The 14,540-nt window shown below is 39.4% G+C and overlaps 4 protein-coding genes across 4 annotated transcripts; all 4 read right to left on the bottom strand.

Moving 5' to 3' along the window:
- Positions 1 to 8,140: 8,140 nt before the first annotated feature.
- On the bottom strand, positions 8,141 to 8,821 carry LOC121495284 (sensory transduction protein RegX3-like). The gene has a single exon (XM_041762518.1). It carries the CDS (start codon positions 8,819 to 8,821, stop codon positions 8,141 to 8,143), a length of 681 nt encoding a protein of 226 aa, XP_041618452.1.
- A 2-nt stretch (positions 8,822 to 8,823) lies between these two features.
- Positions 8,824 to 9,417, bottom strand: LOC121495283 (phosphate-specific transport system accessory protein PhoU homolog). Its single transcript, XM_041762517.1, has one exon. The coding sequence runs from the start codon at positions 9,415 to 9,417 to the stop codon at positions 8,824 to 8,826; it is 594 nt and encodes a 197-aa protein (XP_041618451.1).
- A 53-nt stretch (positions 9,418 to 9,470) lies between these two features.
- Positions 9,471 to 10,221, bottom strand: LOC121495282 (phosphate import ATP-binding protein PstB 3-like). Its single transcript, XM_041762515.1, is given in 2 exon segments — positions 9,471 to 9,680; positions 9,682 to 10,221. Coding segments are annotated over 2 exon segments (750 nt in total).
- LOC121495281 (probable ABC transporter permease protein YqgI) lies at positions 10,221 to 11,308 on the bottom strand. Its single transcript, XM_041762514.1, has 2 exons — positions 11,176 to 11,308; positions 10,221 to 10,873 (listed from the first exon to the last, which is right to left on the bottom strand). Exons 1-2 carry the CDS (start codon positions 11,306 to 11,308, stop codon positions 10,221 to 10,223), a joined length of 786 nt encoding a protein of 261 aa, XP_041618448.1.
- Positions 11,309 to 14,540: the final 3,232 nt, after the last annotated feature.

The following is a 14,540-nucleotide window of genomic DNA, read 5'->3' as shown; positions in this document are numbered from 1 at the left end:
TAACCTCTTTGACACCTTTTGTTTCTAGAAAATCAGACAAGTGTTTCAAATCATAGTCTTGGGGTACTTGGCATTCCAAAATCTCCAAATCCCATGTTTCATGCGGTTCTACTGTCAAATCAGGTCCACTGGCCTGAACAAAACGCATATCCACAAGAAATTCCCCAGCAAAAACATCGTCGTAGAAAGCACGTGCTGCAGCTTCATTAGCGACATTAAGCGTGATTTGCTCAAATTGAAAATCTGAAACGATAGCCAAGTCTCCGTTTTGAGGGAAGCTCTTTGGCTCAATTTCTTTCAAAGTGGCTACATCGTCTTCTGCGTGCAGCAAGAAGAGATCACCTTCTGGAGAAATCGTTTCAAAAGCGAAACCTTTGTCGCCTTCAAACAAACGTTCAACAACAACACCATTTCCTAAAACAGCCAATAACTCGTTTGCATTTGGGAGTTTAACGACCAGTTGATTGGTCTTTTTAGTGCCCTCTACAGCTCTTGTACGGGGATGTGGCGATTCTTCAATGATGAAACTAGCCTTTTTATTTTTAGCTGAAAAAATAGCAAGGGCGTTCTCCTCAACTACCAATTTAAATCCTAGTCGTTTGTAAAAATCAATATTGTGGTCACGGTTATTCACGCGTAAAACGGGGTGTTTAAAGGTGATGCCGTCAAATAATGTCATTTATCTCTCCTTGCTATGTTGTGTAATGCCAAAAGCATCTCTTATATAAGCGGCTACTCTATTGTAGAAAAAAAAATAGCATTTGACAAGAAATTATGTGCTTTTTAAGCTCTATAATTTCTGCAGTAGACACTGCCAGCCAGAGATGACTCTTGAATGCCCATAAACGTTAATATAATCGTGTGATTAACGCTTTGAGAATTATAGCTTTCTTAAGATCCTTTTTTATCTCATTTATCATTCTTTGATAAATATCAGTAATACCAAGCACCTATTAGAGACTTTATTCGTTTATTATCTAACCTATTATTTCAGACCACGGGTTATCAAGAGATTATCAAAAATGAGTTTTCGAAACTTATGTAATTGATAAACTAGAATAGCAATGTTAATCATAAAAGTCAATTTGATAGATTAGATTTTTTGTCTCTTAATAATTTTTCAATTTTATCAACATGATACTTCCAATACAATAAACCAATGATTGTAATAGGTATTTCTAGCAAAACAAAACGGATTGCTATAGTAAAACTCAAGCCAACAACCAGCATATATGCCATTTCAACTATACTAGATATTAAAAATATAGTAAGTATTTGGATATAGATGTTTTTTCTGAAATTTGATGGAGTATTTAAATAATAACTCTAAAGCAAACACTTCAACATATCCGAATATTATGAATATAATAATATTGATCCAAGACGTTAAACTTGAATTTATGAGAGTAAAATATAGATTGTAGATTGCACCAATGCAAAGCAAGAGTAGAAGTTTTTTTAAGTATTTCACCACTAATCCTCTAGGTTTCCTCCTTATTAAAATTTGTCACGTTTGACATTATTAGTATAGCTCCATCAATAAAATTTATATTCTTTTGGCCTATAAGTTGCAAAAATCAACATATAAGATGCACAGAGGAGATTCTTCCCAAAAAAGAAAAAAACAATTTGGTTCTCTCTTGATGTTAGCTGACGTCACCCCACTACAGTTGACAAGGAGCCACTTTTTAGCAAAAGAAAAAGAGCCTAAACAGGCTCTTAAAAAACAGGTATTATAAATACAAGAATTTGAATAGGCAAACGGCTGCAATAGCTGCAAGAATTGGAGCTACTACTGGTACCCAAGCATACCACCATTTAGAATCACCCTTGTGTTCACCAAGAACTGATTTTGGAAGTAAAGCATGGACAATACGTGGACCAAGGTCACGCGCTGGGTTAAGACCTGGACCTGTAGGACCTCCAAGTGAAGCCACCAAAGTCATTACAAGGAAACCAAGACCCAAGTGTGCTACTGCAAGTGATCCTGTTGTGTAAGGAACTACTTGGCTTGTTGCTGTTGTCACATCATAACCGTAAGTTGTCAAGCGTGTGATCAATTCAGCACCAAAGTAGTTTTTCGTCAAAGCCATAGCGCCAAAGAATAGGACAAATGAACCTAAGAATTCGTTTAGGAAACCATTGATCCAAGCAGCTTTGTGGCTTGCTTGTGTGCCATCGTCAACAGCTGAAATAGTTGAGAATGAACCAAGAATAGCATTTGGGTTTTCTGTTTTGAGGTAGAAAGGTTTGTGAGTCATCACAACAAGCAATTGACCGCACATTGCACCTAAGAATTGAGCAAGAATATATTGTGGAACGTGAGCCCAATCAAATAAACCAGAAATAGCAAGTGCCAAAGTAAAGGCTGGGTTAATGTGGTTTCCTGAAACATTACCAAACATAAGTGCTGGAATCATCACACCAAAATCCATAACCAACGGCAATGATAATCCAACCAGATCTGTATCCTTTTGTCCCTTTAAGTTCAACGTTGGCAACAGCACCATTTCCAAGGATAATAAGGAATGCCGTCCCGATAAATTCTGTGATGTATTTCACAGTCCATGTAACATCCATGTGTCTTTTGTTTCCTCCAAAATTATAGTTTAGACAAGTATCATTTTATCAAGTATAATAGACAATGTAAAGGCTCTCTTTAAAATAAAAACGTTTACTTTTATAGAAAGGAAGTTTCATGAAATACAATCAATTCTCTTTCATCCCAAGACCTGTCGCCATTGTTGAACAAGAATTGCAAGCCTTAGGATTTGACCTCAACCAAAAGCATGAAGACAAGATGGCTTTGGAAAATTTCTGCCGCAAAATCTTCTTTAACTATGAGGATACGGACTATCCACTCCACAATCTTTTGGCTGATTTTGGCACAGATTTGCTGACCTTTTTCCAATCTGATGCGCCTTTGACAACGGATATTTTCAACACCGTTGCACTGCAATTGCTGGGCTTTATTCCTCATGTGGATTTCACAGATACGAATGCATTTGTAGAAAAAATAGCCTTTCCTGTGCATTATCAAAAAGGGCATATGCTTGAGACGCTTTACATCTACTAGCCAGCCGAAATAAATCTGGCATGACCTTACTAGATGATGTGGTTAGTCGTGGGCTTATCCCCGTTGACAATGACTACCACTTTTTTAATGGCAAATCTCTAGCTACCTTTGATACGACAGATGTCGTCCGTGAGATTGTTTATGTGCAAGCTCCGATTGACACGGACCAAAACGGTAAAAGCGACTTGATTAAGGTTACTATTATTCGTGCAAAAAGCAAGCACCCCTTACCAACCATGATGACAGCAAGCCCTTACCACGCAGGGACAAATGGCCTTGCTAATGACAAAAAATTGTACAAAATGGAAGGGGAATTAGCGGTTAAACCAGTGGGCAAGATAAACGTTGAAACGCATGATTTTGAGCCTTTAAACTTAGCTGACGAGGACCTGCCTGTTGGAAATAGTGAAGAAAGCTTCCACTTTATTGACCCCTACACCCTGAACGATTACTTCCTTGCGCGTGGTTTTGCAAATATCTATGTTTCAGGCGTCGGAACAGCGGGTTCTGATGGCTTTATGACCAGCGGCGACTATGCCCAAGTGGAAGCTTTAAAGCGGTGATTGATTGGTTAAATGGCAGAGCGATTGCCTTTTCTAGCCATCGTCGCGACAAGAAAGTATTAGCAGATTGGGCTAGTGGCTTGGTGTGTACAACTGGGAAATCTTACCTAGGAACCATGTCAACGGCTCTTGCAACCACTGGTGTGGACGGTTTGAAGGTTATTATTTCCGAGTCAGCTATTTCATCTTGGTATGATTATTACCGTGAAAATGGTCTTGTTTGCAGCCCTGGTGGCTATCCTGGTGAGGACCTTGACGTATTGACCGAATTAACCTATTCACGCAATTTATTGCCTGGAGATTACCTCCGTCACAATGCGCATTACCAAGACTTGCTTGATGCTCAATCCGCTCAATTGGACCGCACGTTTGGGGATTACAATCAATTTTGGCATGACCGCAATTATCTACCACACGCTGATAAGGTACAGGCGACTTGCGTCTTTACTCACGGGCTTCAGGACTGGAATGTCAAGCCGCGCCATGTTTTCAACATTTTCAATGCTCTGCCTGACACGGTCGAAAAAACACGCCTTTTTACACCATGGCGAGCACGTTTACATGCACAATTGGCAATCCATTGATTTTCGTGAAAGCATGAATGCCTTGCTTTCAGAAAAAATGCTCGGTCAAGACAATCACTTTACGCTACCGACGGTTGTTTGGCAAGATAATAGCCAACCACAAAGATGGGAAAAATTGGACACATTTGGTAGTGACAAACAAGTGACCCTTGCTCTTGGTAGTGAAGAGCGAGTCATTGATAACCAGTATGACGAAGCTGATTTTGAACGTTATGGCAAGCAGTTTAGAACATTTAAAAAAGACTTGTTTGCTGGCAAAGCCAATAGCATTTGCCTTGATTTTCCAGTGGAAGATAGCTGGCGTATCAACGGTCAAATGATCCTGCATCTGAAAGTGAAATCAAGTGTCAATAAGGGTATCTTGTCTGCTCAGGTACTTGATTACGGTGAGAAAAAAACGTTTCAAAGACCTGCCAGCTGTCCTTGGTTTACACGCCATTGACAATGGACACAATTTCTCTCGCGAGGCTCTCAAGGAATTGCCTTTTACTAAAACACCTGAGCGTGTGATTACGAAAGGGCTTATGAACCTGCAAAATCGCACGGATCTCATGACTATTGAGGACATTACTGCTGATAAGTGGATGTGCTTTGACTTGACCTTGCAACCAAGCCTTTACCAACTAGAAAAGGGCGATACGCTGCGTGTCTTGCTTTACACCACTGATTTTGAACATACGATTCGTGATAATAGCAAGTACCACTTAACCGTGGATTTAAGCCAGTCATACTTGCATTTGCCTATCGATGACTAACACAAAAAGAAGTCAAATCTGATATTTGACTTCTTTGGCTCTATAATTTCTGTAGTGGGTAACACCCAGTCAGAAGTTATGGAGCCTTTTTGTGCATAGAAAAAAAGCCCCATATGACCTATAATGAAAAGCGACGAAACTACTCATTAGAAAGAATCATATGGAACACTTCAATACTATCACAAAACTACTCGGAATGAAAGACCAAAATATTACTATCAAGGATATTATCGACTGTCAAACACACAAGGAAATTATAGCTTCTCTTGATTACGATGCTCCGAACTGTCCTGCTTGTGGGATAAAGATGGGGAAGTATGACTTTCAAAAAGCCTCTAAAATCCCTTATCTGGACTGTGTCGGCTTCAAGTGTCGAATCCTGCTTAAGAAGCGTCGCTTTCGCTGTTCAAACTGTCGAAAGATGCAAGTCGCTGAGACTTCTCTCGTCAAGAAGAATCATCAAATCCCGACGATCCTCAATCAAAAAATCGCTCAAAAACTCATCGAAAAAGACCTCCATGACAAAAATAGCTGAGGAGCTATCGGTGTCAACCTCTACTGTCATCCGTATGCTCAATGAGTTTCAGTTTAAAACCAACTTGAATCACCTGCCTACTGTCATGAGCTGGGATGAGTATAGTTTTAAGAAAGGGAAAATGAGCTTTATCGCTCAGGATTTTGATTACAAGAATATCATCGCTATCTTAGATGGACGAACACAGGCAGTCGTCCGCAACCATTTCCTGCGTTATCATAGAAAGGTCCGTGAACGTGTACAATTCATCACTATGGATATGTATAGTCCTTACTAACAGCTGGCCAAACAGCTTTTTCCGCATGCTCAAATCGTTCTCGACCGTTTTCCCCTCGCTTTCTCATTTTTTAAGCTCGGGCTAAAATAGTCCACTGGACTAGTTTACTCCAACATCTTAGTCGTTCTATGAACCGTGTTCGTATCCAAATCATGAACCGATTTGACCGTAAATCAATAGAATATCGAGCTCTTAAACGCTACTGGAAACTGATACAGCAGGATAGTCGCAAGATGAATAACAAGCGATTTTACCGTCCAACCTTTAGAGAACATCTAACAAATAAAGAAATTCGAGATCGACTCATCAGCTATTCAGAAGAATTGAAATGTCATTACGACCTTTACCAGCTCTTACTGTTCCACTTTCAGGAGAAAAACACTGATCACTTCTTTGAGCTCATTGAAGACAATATCATGCTCGTGCATCCAATCTTTCGGACGGTTTTTCGAACCTTCCGAAAGGATAAGAAGAAAGTCATCAACGCCATTACTTTACCTTACTCTAATGCCAAACTCGAAGCTACTAACAATCTGATCAAGGTTATCAAGCGGAATGCCTATGGCTTTAGGAACTTTGAAAACTTTAAAAAACGCATTCTCATCGCTTTGAACGTCAAAAAAGAGAAAACCAATTTGGTTCTCTCTAGATGTTAGCTGGCATCAACCCACTACAGTTGACAATGAGCCACTTCTTTTTTAGTATTACTTTTTAAAGGTGAGGGTCATGGTTGTTCCCTCATCAGGAACGCTACGAACATTGATTGAAGCGTTATGGAGTTTCAAAGCGTGTTTAACAATTGAAAGCCCCAGACCCGTTCCACCAACTTTTCTTGAGCGACTCTTATCGATGCGATAGAAGCGTTCAAAAATGCGTTCTTGTTCTTCTTTTGAGATACCAATTCCCGTATCTTTGACATCAACAGAAATCTTATCTGCTTCATCTGTTATCGTAATATTTACGCTACCGCCATCACGATTGTAGGTAATAGCATTGTCGCTCAAATTGTACAAAACAGAATGAATCAAGGCTGGATTACCCGTGATATGGGTCGGTTGTCCCTTAAGTTGAAGCTGAATATCACGTTGTTTGGCTTTAGCAGATAAACTGCTCAAGACACTTTTAGCAACGCGGTAAAGATCCACATCTTCCATTGGTACTTGGTCAGTTTCATCCAATTGTGACAATTTGATAATGTCCTCAACCAACTGCACCATTTGTTTGGATTCTTTGTAAATCTTTCCTGCAAAACGAGGTACATCATCAGCAGATACTAAGCCATTAACTAGCATTTCTGAATAGCCTGAAATGACGTGCAGAGGCGTTTTAAGCTCATGTGACACGTTTGCAGTGAACTCATGTCGTAATTGTTCAATTTGCAATTGTTCTGTCACATCGAACAAAAGAACCACCAATCCAGTCATATGACCATCTGATAAAATCGGACGAATCAAGACCTTGTAACTGTCCTTATCAAAATGAACAATCCCTTCTTGGTTATCTCCTTTAAGACCTGCTTCTAGCAAGTTATTAAAGGCTAAATCCCTTGTTGTTTTTAAGATATCCTTGCCGATACAACTTTGGTCTGTTTGGAAGAGGTCTTGGGCTGCAGCATTCATGCTAATGACATGACAGCCTGCATCCAGCAAGATAATCCCTTCCTTGATTTTTGAAATAATCGTATCGAATTCTTCTTTTTTCTGGTTTAATTGTGACTCTTTTTTAGCCAATTCTTTTTGATGGTAATCAATTCGTCTAAGTAAAGGCGTGATTTCATCATAAGCATCATTGCTTAAAGGTTGGTCTAAATCCAAGTTATTTAACGGTGCAATAATACGTCTTGACGTGTAGCGTGCCACCCAAATCGATAAGACGATTGACAAGATGACAATCAAGGCAAACGGTTGGAACATACGAATCAGCAAAAAGCAATAAGCTATGCTGGGTTACGGACAAACGTAAAACCGTTCCGTCATCTAGACGCTGCGCTACATAAATCGATTGTGTTGTCAAAGTTGTCGAAAAGCGAGTGCTCTCACCGTAGCCTTCTTCCATAGCCTCTCTAATCTCTTTACGGTTCTGATGATTATCCATTTTGGTTGCATCAGAGTTGCTATCATAAAGAATCGTTCCCTCGTTGTCAACCCAAGTAATACGAACATTGGAAACGTTTAGATTTTCAAAATAATTTTTTCCTTCTAGTGAAACCCCTTGAGCAATCAAGGCAGTTTCTGTTCGCAACTGTTCTCTTTGAACCTTAGTGAAATAATTGTACAAAGCCCCCATAATTAACAGGATAGCTGAAAACAAAATCCCTAAAGATACAAAAAGTGTTGAGCGAAAGATTCTTTTAATCATTCTCTTCCTCCAGTCGGTATCCTACCCCACGAATAGTCTTTATGAGGTGACTGGCATCACCAAGTTTGGTCCGCAGTGTTCCGATATGAACATCTACCGTTCTTGTTTCCCCAACAAAGTGTTCGCCCCAGACTTGATTTAGCAGTTCTTGTCTGGTAAACACACGATTAGGGTTTTTCATCAATAAAGCAAACAGTTCAAATTCTTTCAGCGTTAGATGAATAACTTTATTATCTTTCTTTACTGTGTAGTTTTGAACATCAAGAGAAATAGAACCAATCGTCAAGGTCTTATCCTCTTGAACATGACTTTGAGTTCGGCGTAAAACAGCTTTAATACGAGAAATCATTTCCATCATGCCAAAGGGTTTGACCAGATAATCATCGGCTCCCATATCCAAGCCCTTAACCTTGTCAAATTCTGTTCCTTTGGCAGTTGCCATGATAACAGGAATACTTTCACTGCTTTTTTTCGCACGCAACTCCTCTAAACTGGATAAACCGTCACTTCCTGGCAGCATAATATCCAATAAGATTAAGTCGGGTTTGACTTGCTCCATCGCTTGCCAGAAAAGCTCGGAGTTGGGAAAGCCTTGGGCTTCAAATCCCGTCGTCCGTAGCGTATAAAGCATCAATTCGCGAATATCATCATCGTCTTCAACACAATAAATCATTATTATTCATCTCCATCTAATTGCCCAGTGATTGAGAAAATGACCCACTTGGCAATATTGACCGTATGATCTCCAATACGTTCAAGGTATTTGGCTACCATCAGGACGTCGATAGCGTGTTCGCCATCTACTTCTTCTCCTGCGAAGTAGGCCATTAAGTCCATCTTTATTGTATCAAATTCTGCATCAATTGTATTATCATTTTGAATGACTTGGTTAGCCAGTTCTTCATCATCATGCACAAAGGCATCAATACTATTCGTTACCATGTCCACAACGTGGCTTACCATGGTTTGTAGGTGTTTTAATTCTTGTCCTTGGTGGATATGTCCTTGATTGACAATCTCACCCATTTCAGCGGCTTGGGCTCCGATACGTTTCATATCGTAAACCATTTTCAAGGCAGCTGATACACGGCGTAAATCTTTTGCAACAGGCTGTTGACGCAACAGCAATTTCAAACATTGTTCTTCAATGTCGCGTTCAAGTTGTTCAATGCGATGGTAAGTTTCAATCACATCATCCACGAGTTCTGAATCATCGTGTTTTAAAAATTGAACCGATTTTGAGATAACATCTTCACATAAAGCCCCCATAAAAATAACATTTTTATTGAGTTCTTGGAGTTGATTTTCAAATTTTGAACGCATTAGCCGAATCTCCCTGTAATGTAGTTTTCTGTTCGCTCGTCTTGAGGAAGAGAAAAGAGTTGACTGGTTTGGTTAAATTCTACGACTTCTCCCATCAAGAAGAAGGCCGTTTTATCTGAAATACGCACAGCTTGTTGCATATTGTGGGTTACAATAACGATGCTGTATTTTTGCTTCAATTCAATAACAAGGTCTTCGATTTTTTGACGTTGAAATTGGGTCAAGGGCTGAAGTTGGCTCGTCCATAAGCAAGACATCTGGCTCAATCGCAAGGGCACGCGCAATGCAAAGTCTTTGTTGTTGACCACCAGACATACCCAAGGCTGACTTGTGAAGTCGGTCTTTCACTTCGTCCCAAATTGCTGCTTGTTTCAACGAACGTTCAACAATCTCATCCAGTTCCGCCTTTCCATGAATCCCGTGTGTACGTGGACCAAAGGCAATATTGTCATAAATGCTCATTGGGAATGGATTTGGTTTTTGGAATACCATACCCACTTTTTTACGCAATTTATTGATATCTAAATCACGGTAAACATCTTCACCATCCAAAAGCACATTACCTGTAATGCGACAATCTTTGACCAAATCGTTCATACGATTTAGGCTTTTTAATAAAGTTGATTTTCCACAGCCAGAAGGACCGATAAAAGCGGTAATTTCCTTGGCTGGAATATTTAAATTGACTGATTTCAAGGCATGAAAATCGCCATAATATAAATCTAAGTTTTCAATAGTTAATTTACTCATTACCCATTCTCACTTCCTAAACGTTTGGCAATTAAGCCTGATAAAAAGTTAATTCCAATGACTAATATCAGCAAGACAACAGCTGTTGCATAGGTTTGATTGATATACAGTCCTTCACCAGAAATAGCGTACATATGCACCGCCAAAGTCCGTGATGAGCTAAAGACGCTTTTAGCTACTTCTGCCACTGTTCCTGCGGTAAAGATAAGAGCCGCTGATTCACCGATAATACGACCAATCGCCAAAATAACACCTGAGAAAATACCTGGCATAGCACTTGGCAAAACAATCTTGAAAATCGTTCTTAATTTACCAGCACCAAGGGCAAAAGCTCCCTCACGGTAACTGTTTGGGACAGAAAGTAAGGCTTCCTCAGTCGTTCTCATGATTAACGGTAAAATCATGATACTCAAGGTCACTGCCCCAGACAAAAGTGATAGACCAAAATGAGCGTATTTCACAAAGAAAAGGGCACCAAACAAACCATAAATGATTGATGGAATTCCTGATAGGGTTTCTGTTGCAATACGAATGATATTGACAATTGGATTATCTCTCTTCGCATATTCTGTCAAATAGATTGATCCACCAATACCAATCGGAACCGCAATCAGCAAGGTTAAAATCGTGATAAAGACGGTGTTAATCAAGGCTGGTAACAAAGAAACATTATCAGTTGTGTAAGTCAAAGAGAACAAGCCTTTGTTTAAATGAGGAACACCTTTCACCAAAATATAACTAATAATAAAAGCAATCATCAAGAAACTCACAAATGCCGCTAAATACACAAACCCAAACAAGATAAGTGATACAGGGTCGTGTTTGCGCGATGCAAAACGCTGCTTTAGAGTTCGTTGATTTACATTTTCCATATCTATGATTAGTCCTCCTTATGCAATAGCGAGAAGGTGATATTGATAATCAGCACAAAGATAAACAAGATAACGGCTGTACCAATCAAAGCTTCTCTGTGGAGACCTGTTGAATATCCCATTTCCATGACAATATTTGTCGTTAAGGTACGGACTCCAGATGTTAATGAACTTGGAATAATGGCCTGGTTTCCAGCAACCATAATAACTGCCATGGTTTCACCAATTGCACGGCCCAGTCCAAGAATAACTGAGGCGATAATGCCTCGTTTAGCCGCTGGCAATACGACGAAAAACACACTTCTTTCGTGAGAAGCCCCTAAGGCCAACCCGCCCTCCATAGTAGTAATCAGGTACGGCACGAATAGCTGTTTCTGACACGCTAACAATAGTTGGAAGGATCATAATCCCAAGCAACATTGAAGCTGTCAAAATACCCATTCCGTAGCCACCGATGTTATTTCTGACAAATGGTACCAAGACCACCAAACCGAAGAAACCGTAAACAACCGACGGAATTCCTGCCATCAAGTTGATAGCTGCTTTCAATGGTTTGTAGAAGCGCTCTGGACAAAAATGTGCCATAAAGACCGCTGTCAAAATACCAATTGGTACACCGAGAATTAAGGCACCCAATGTAACATATAGTGAACCAACAATCATTGGGAAAATACCAAATTCATTGCTAGATGGACGCCAGATTTTGCCAAACAAAAACTCTTTTAGGCCAATTTCTTTAATCGCAGGTAGGCCATTAGAGAATAAAAATACGCAAATAAGTAAAACCGATATAACGGAAATACAAGCGGTAAGGAAAAATACCACTTGCATTGTTTTTTCTTTAGTATGATTCATGAATTCCTCTTACTCAGATAGGTCTTCCCAAGATGTAGTATCACCTGCGAAGATATCTTTAACTTGTTCACTTGTAAGATCATCTACTTCGTTCTTGTCATTAACGATTACCGCAATACCATCCATTGCAATAACTGTTGCTGTAACGCCTTCTTTTTCTTCAGTATCTTTAAGTTCACGTGAAGCCATACCGATATCCGCTGTACCATCAATAGTGTTTGCTACACCAGTTGAAGAGTCGCTTTGTTGGATTTCGATTGTCACATCAGGATTTACCTTAGCATAGGCTTCTTTTAATTTTTCCATAACAGGTGTTACTGAACTAGAACCAGAAATAACAACTTTTCCTGAATTTACGCTTGATTTGTAAGAACCATTGTCATCAAGTGGAATATAACCGATCTTTTCAACAATTGCTTGGCCTTCGCTGCTTAAGATAAAGTTAATAAAATCTTTAGCTGCTTCGTTTGTATCATCTTTTGTCACGATGTTAAATGGACGTGACACTTTGTAAGAACCATCTTTGATGTTTTCTACTGTTGCTTCTGCGCCATCGATGTCAACCACTTTAACGCTGTCGTTCAATGACCCTAGAGAAGCGTAACCAATTGCTGAACCGTCTTCTGCGACAGTTGTCAACATCACTGAAGTAGAGTTAGTTACAATAGCGTTTTGAGTTGTCAAATCAACTTTTTCACCATCGCTATTTTTTCTTCAAGTCCAAACAATTCAATGAAAGCACCGCGTGTTCCAGAACCATCTTCACGTGTTACAACGTTGATTTGTCCAAGACCTGCTTCACTATCTCCATTAGCAGTACTTCCGCAAGCTGATAGTCCGACTAGAGCAGCTGCTCCAAGTACGCTAAGTGATGATAACAATTTCCATTTTTTCATGGGGTGATTTCTCCTTAGATATCTTTATGGTACTCATTATAGACAGGTTATATCAAATTCATTACCGTTTTTTTGTAAAGTTTTTGTAAAATCCCCAAAATTCCTTTTGTAAAAACCATGTAAAGTTAAAAGCTATGTAAAATTTACTTTTTTGTTTTTTGTGCCTATAATAGTAGAAAAGAATACCTTCTGTCTAAGATTGGTCTTAGGGCTAAAAAATGATATAATAATAACGTTTTAAGAAACGCTTTTTTAACTCAGAAAGGAACTTACAAATCTCATGATGAATATGCAAAATATGATGCGTCAAGCTCAAAAACTCCAAAAACAAATGGAGAAAAAACAAGCTGAATTGGCTGAAACAACCTTTACAGGCACATCTGCCCAAGACCTTGTCAGCGTTGTTTTTTACAGGGGATAAAAAATTAGTGAACATCACTTTTAAAGAAGCTATTGTTGACCCTGAAGACGTGGAAACTCTTCAAGATATGACCACACAAGCCATCAACGATGCCCTTTCTCAAATCGATGATGCCACTCAAAAAACACTTGGCGCCTTTGCTGGTAAATTGCCATTTTAAGAAGACAAAAAGCCCGAACCAAATGGTTCGGGCTTTTTTACTTTTCTTTGGCAACTTCTAAGCAATAAGATTTTTCATGACAATGCGGGCACCTTAATTTCCGTGTTTTAGGCGTATGAGGCGCCAGTATAATGGCCTTATAAGACGGCTGGAAAACACTGTGGCAATTAGGGCACACAAAGGCAACCTGAGTAGCGTATTTTTTCTTAACCAACCAAAAAGTCAAAGGAATAATAACGATTTCTCCTATAAGAAAAATCAGTATTTGACGGCTCAAAATCGCCCAAATCAGCGTTCCCCATTGCACTAAAATCAAGGGCAAAGCATAGAAAAACAGACGTCTGTGTAATTGTTTTAAAGTGTGTTGATTGCGCATAACTAGCGAAATGTCTGACAAAAACGCCAATGACTGACCTGATTGATTTTTCACCTTGTCAAGTAGATTGACAGCTGTGTCAAGTTTTGCTTTTCTTTCACTAAGGTCTTGCTTCATCTCCTTGATGTGCTCAACCAAAAGCAATTCCAAAACTTGCTTAGCATTTTCTTCCTCTAAAATGCGTTTGATTTGGTCAATGGAAAAATCCAACTCACGCAGAAAACAAATCATTCGCAGCTGCTCCAAATCACTTGCCACATAAAGCCGCCGTCCACCTTCTGTCACATCAGACGGAGTTAAAATACCACGTTTGCCATAATATTGTACCGTGCGGACTGAAACACCAGCTAACTTAGCCAAATCACCGGTCGTGTAAAATGAAGACATTTCTTCCCCCTTTCTGCTCTTATTATAGAACATGCCCTAAGGTAACGAGCAAGGGGTTCCCTTAGTGGATTTTTTCTTTTTTGTAAAAAGTGGTGCTTTAATCAAAAAAACCACCTAAGGCTGCAAAAGGATTGTCGCCGTGTTCCTCTTCTTGCTGAGTTAAATACGTCTTATTCTCATCAAATTCCATAAACTTTTCATAGACTTGAGCTGTCATGCGAGCATCTTCTAACGAATTATGACCGTGACCCGAAATCCCTAAAAATTCTGCTACACTGGTCAATTTTAAATTTCTCACACCGTTTTAAATCTGTACTGCGACGAGCAAAAGCTTCATCATAAAACATCCACC

Source organism: Vulpes lagopus, chromosome 7 (assembly GCF_018345385.1).
Source record: "Vulpes lagopus strain Blue_001 chromosome 7, ASM1834538v1, whole genome shotgun sequence".
In the NCBI taxonomy this organism is placed as follows: Eukaryota; Metazoa; Chordata; class Mammalia; order Carnivora; family Canidae; genus Vulpes; species Vulpes lagopus.
This window is presented reverse-complemented; position numbering and strand designations above follow the sequence as displayed.

Coding starts and splice junctions, on each gene's coding strand:
- LOC121495284 (XM_041762518.1), bottom strand. CDS start 8,821: ATGATTTATTGTGTTGAAGACGATGATGATATTCGCGAATTGATGCTT.
- LOC121495283 (XM_041762517.1), bottom strand. CDS start 9,417: ATGGGGGCTTTATGTGAAGATGTTATCTCAAAATCGGTTCAATTTTTA.
- LOC121495281 (XM_041762514.1), bottom strand. CDS start 11,308: ATGGCAGTTATTATGGTTGCTGGAAACCAGGCCATTATTCCAAGTTCA. Junction 10,874..11,175: donor CCACAGAGAAGCTTTGATTG/GTACAGCCGTTA, acceptor CTTTGTTACCAG/CCTTGATTAACACCGTCTTT.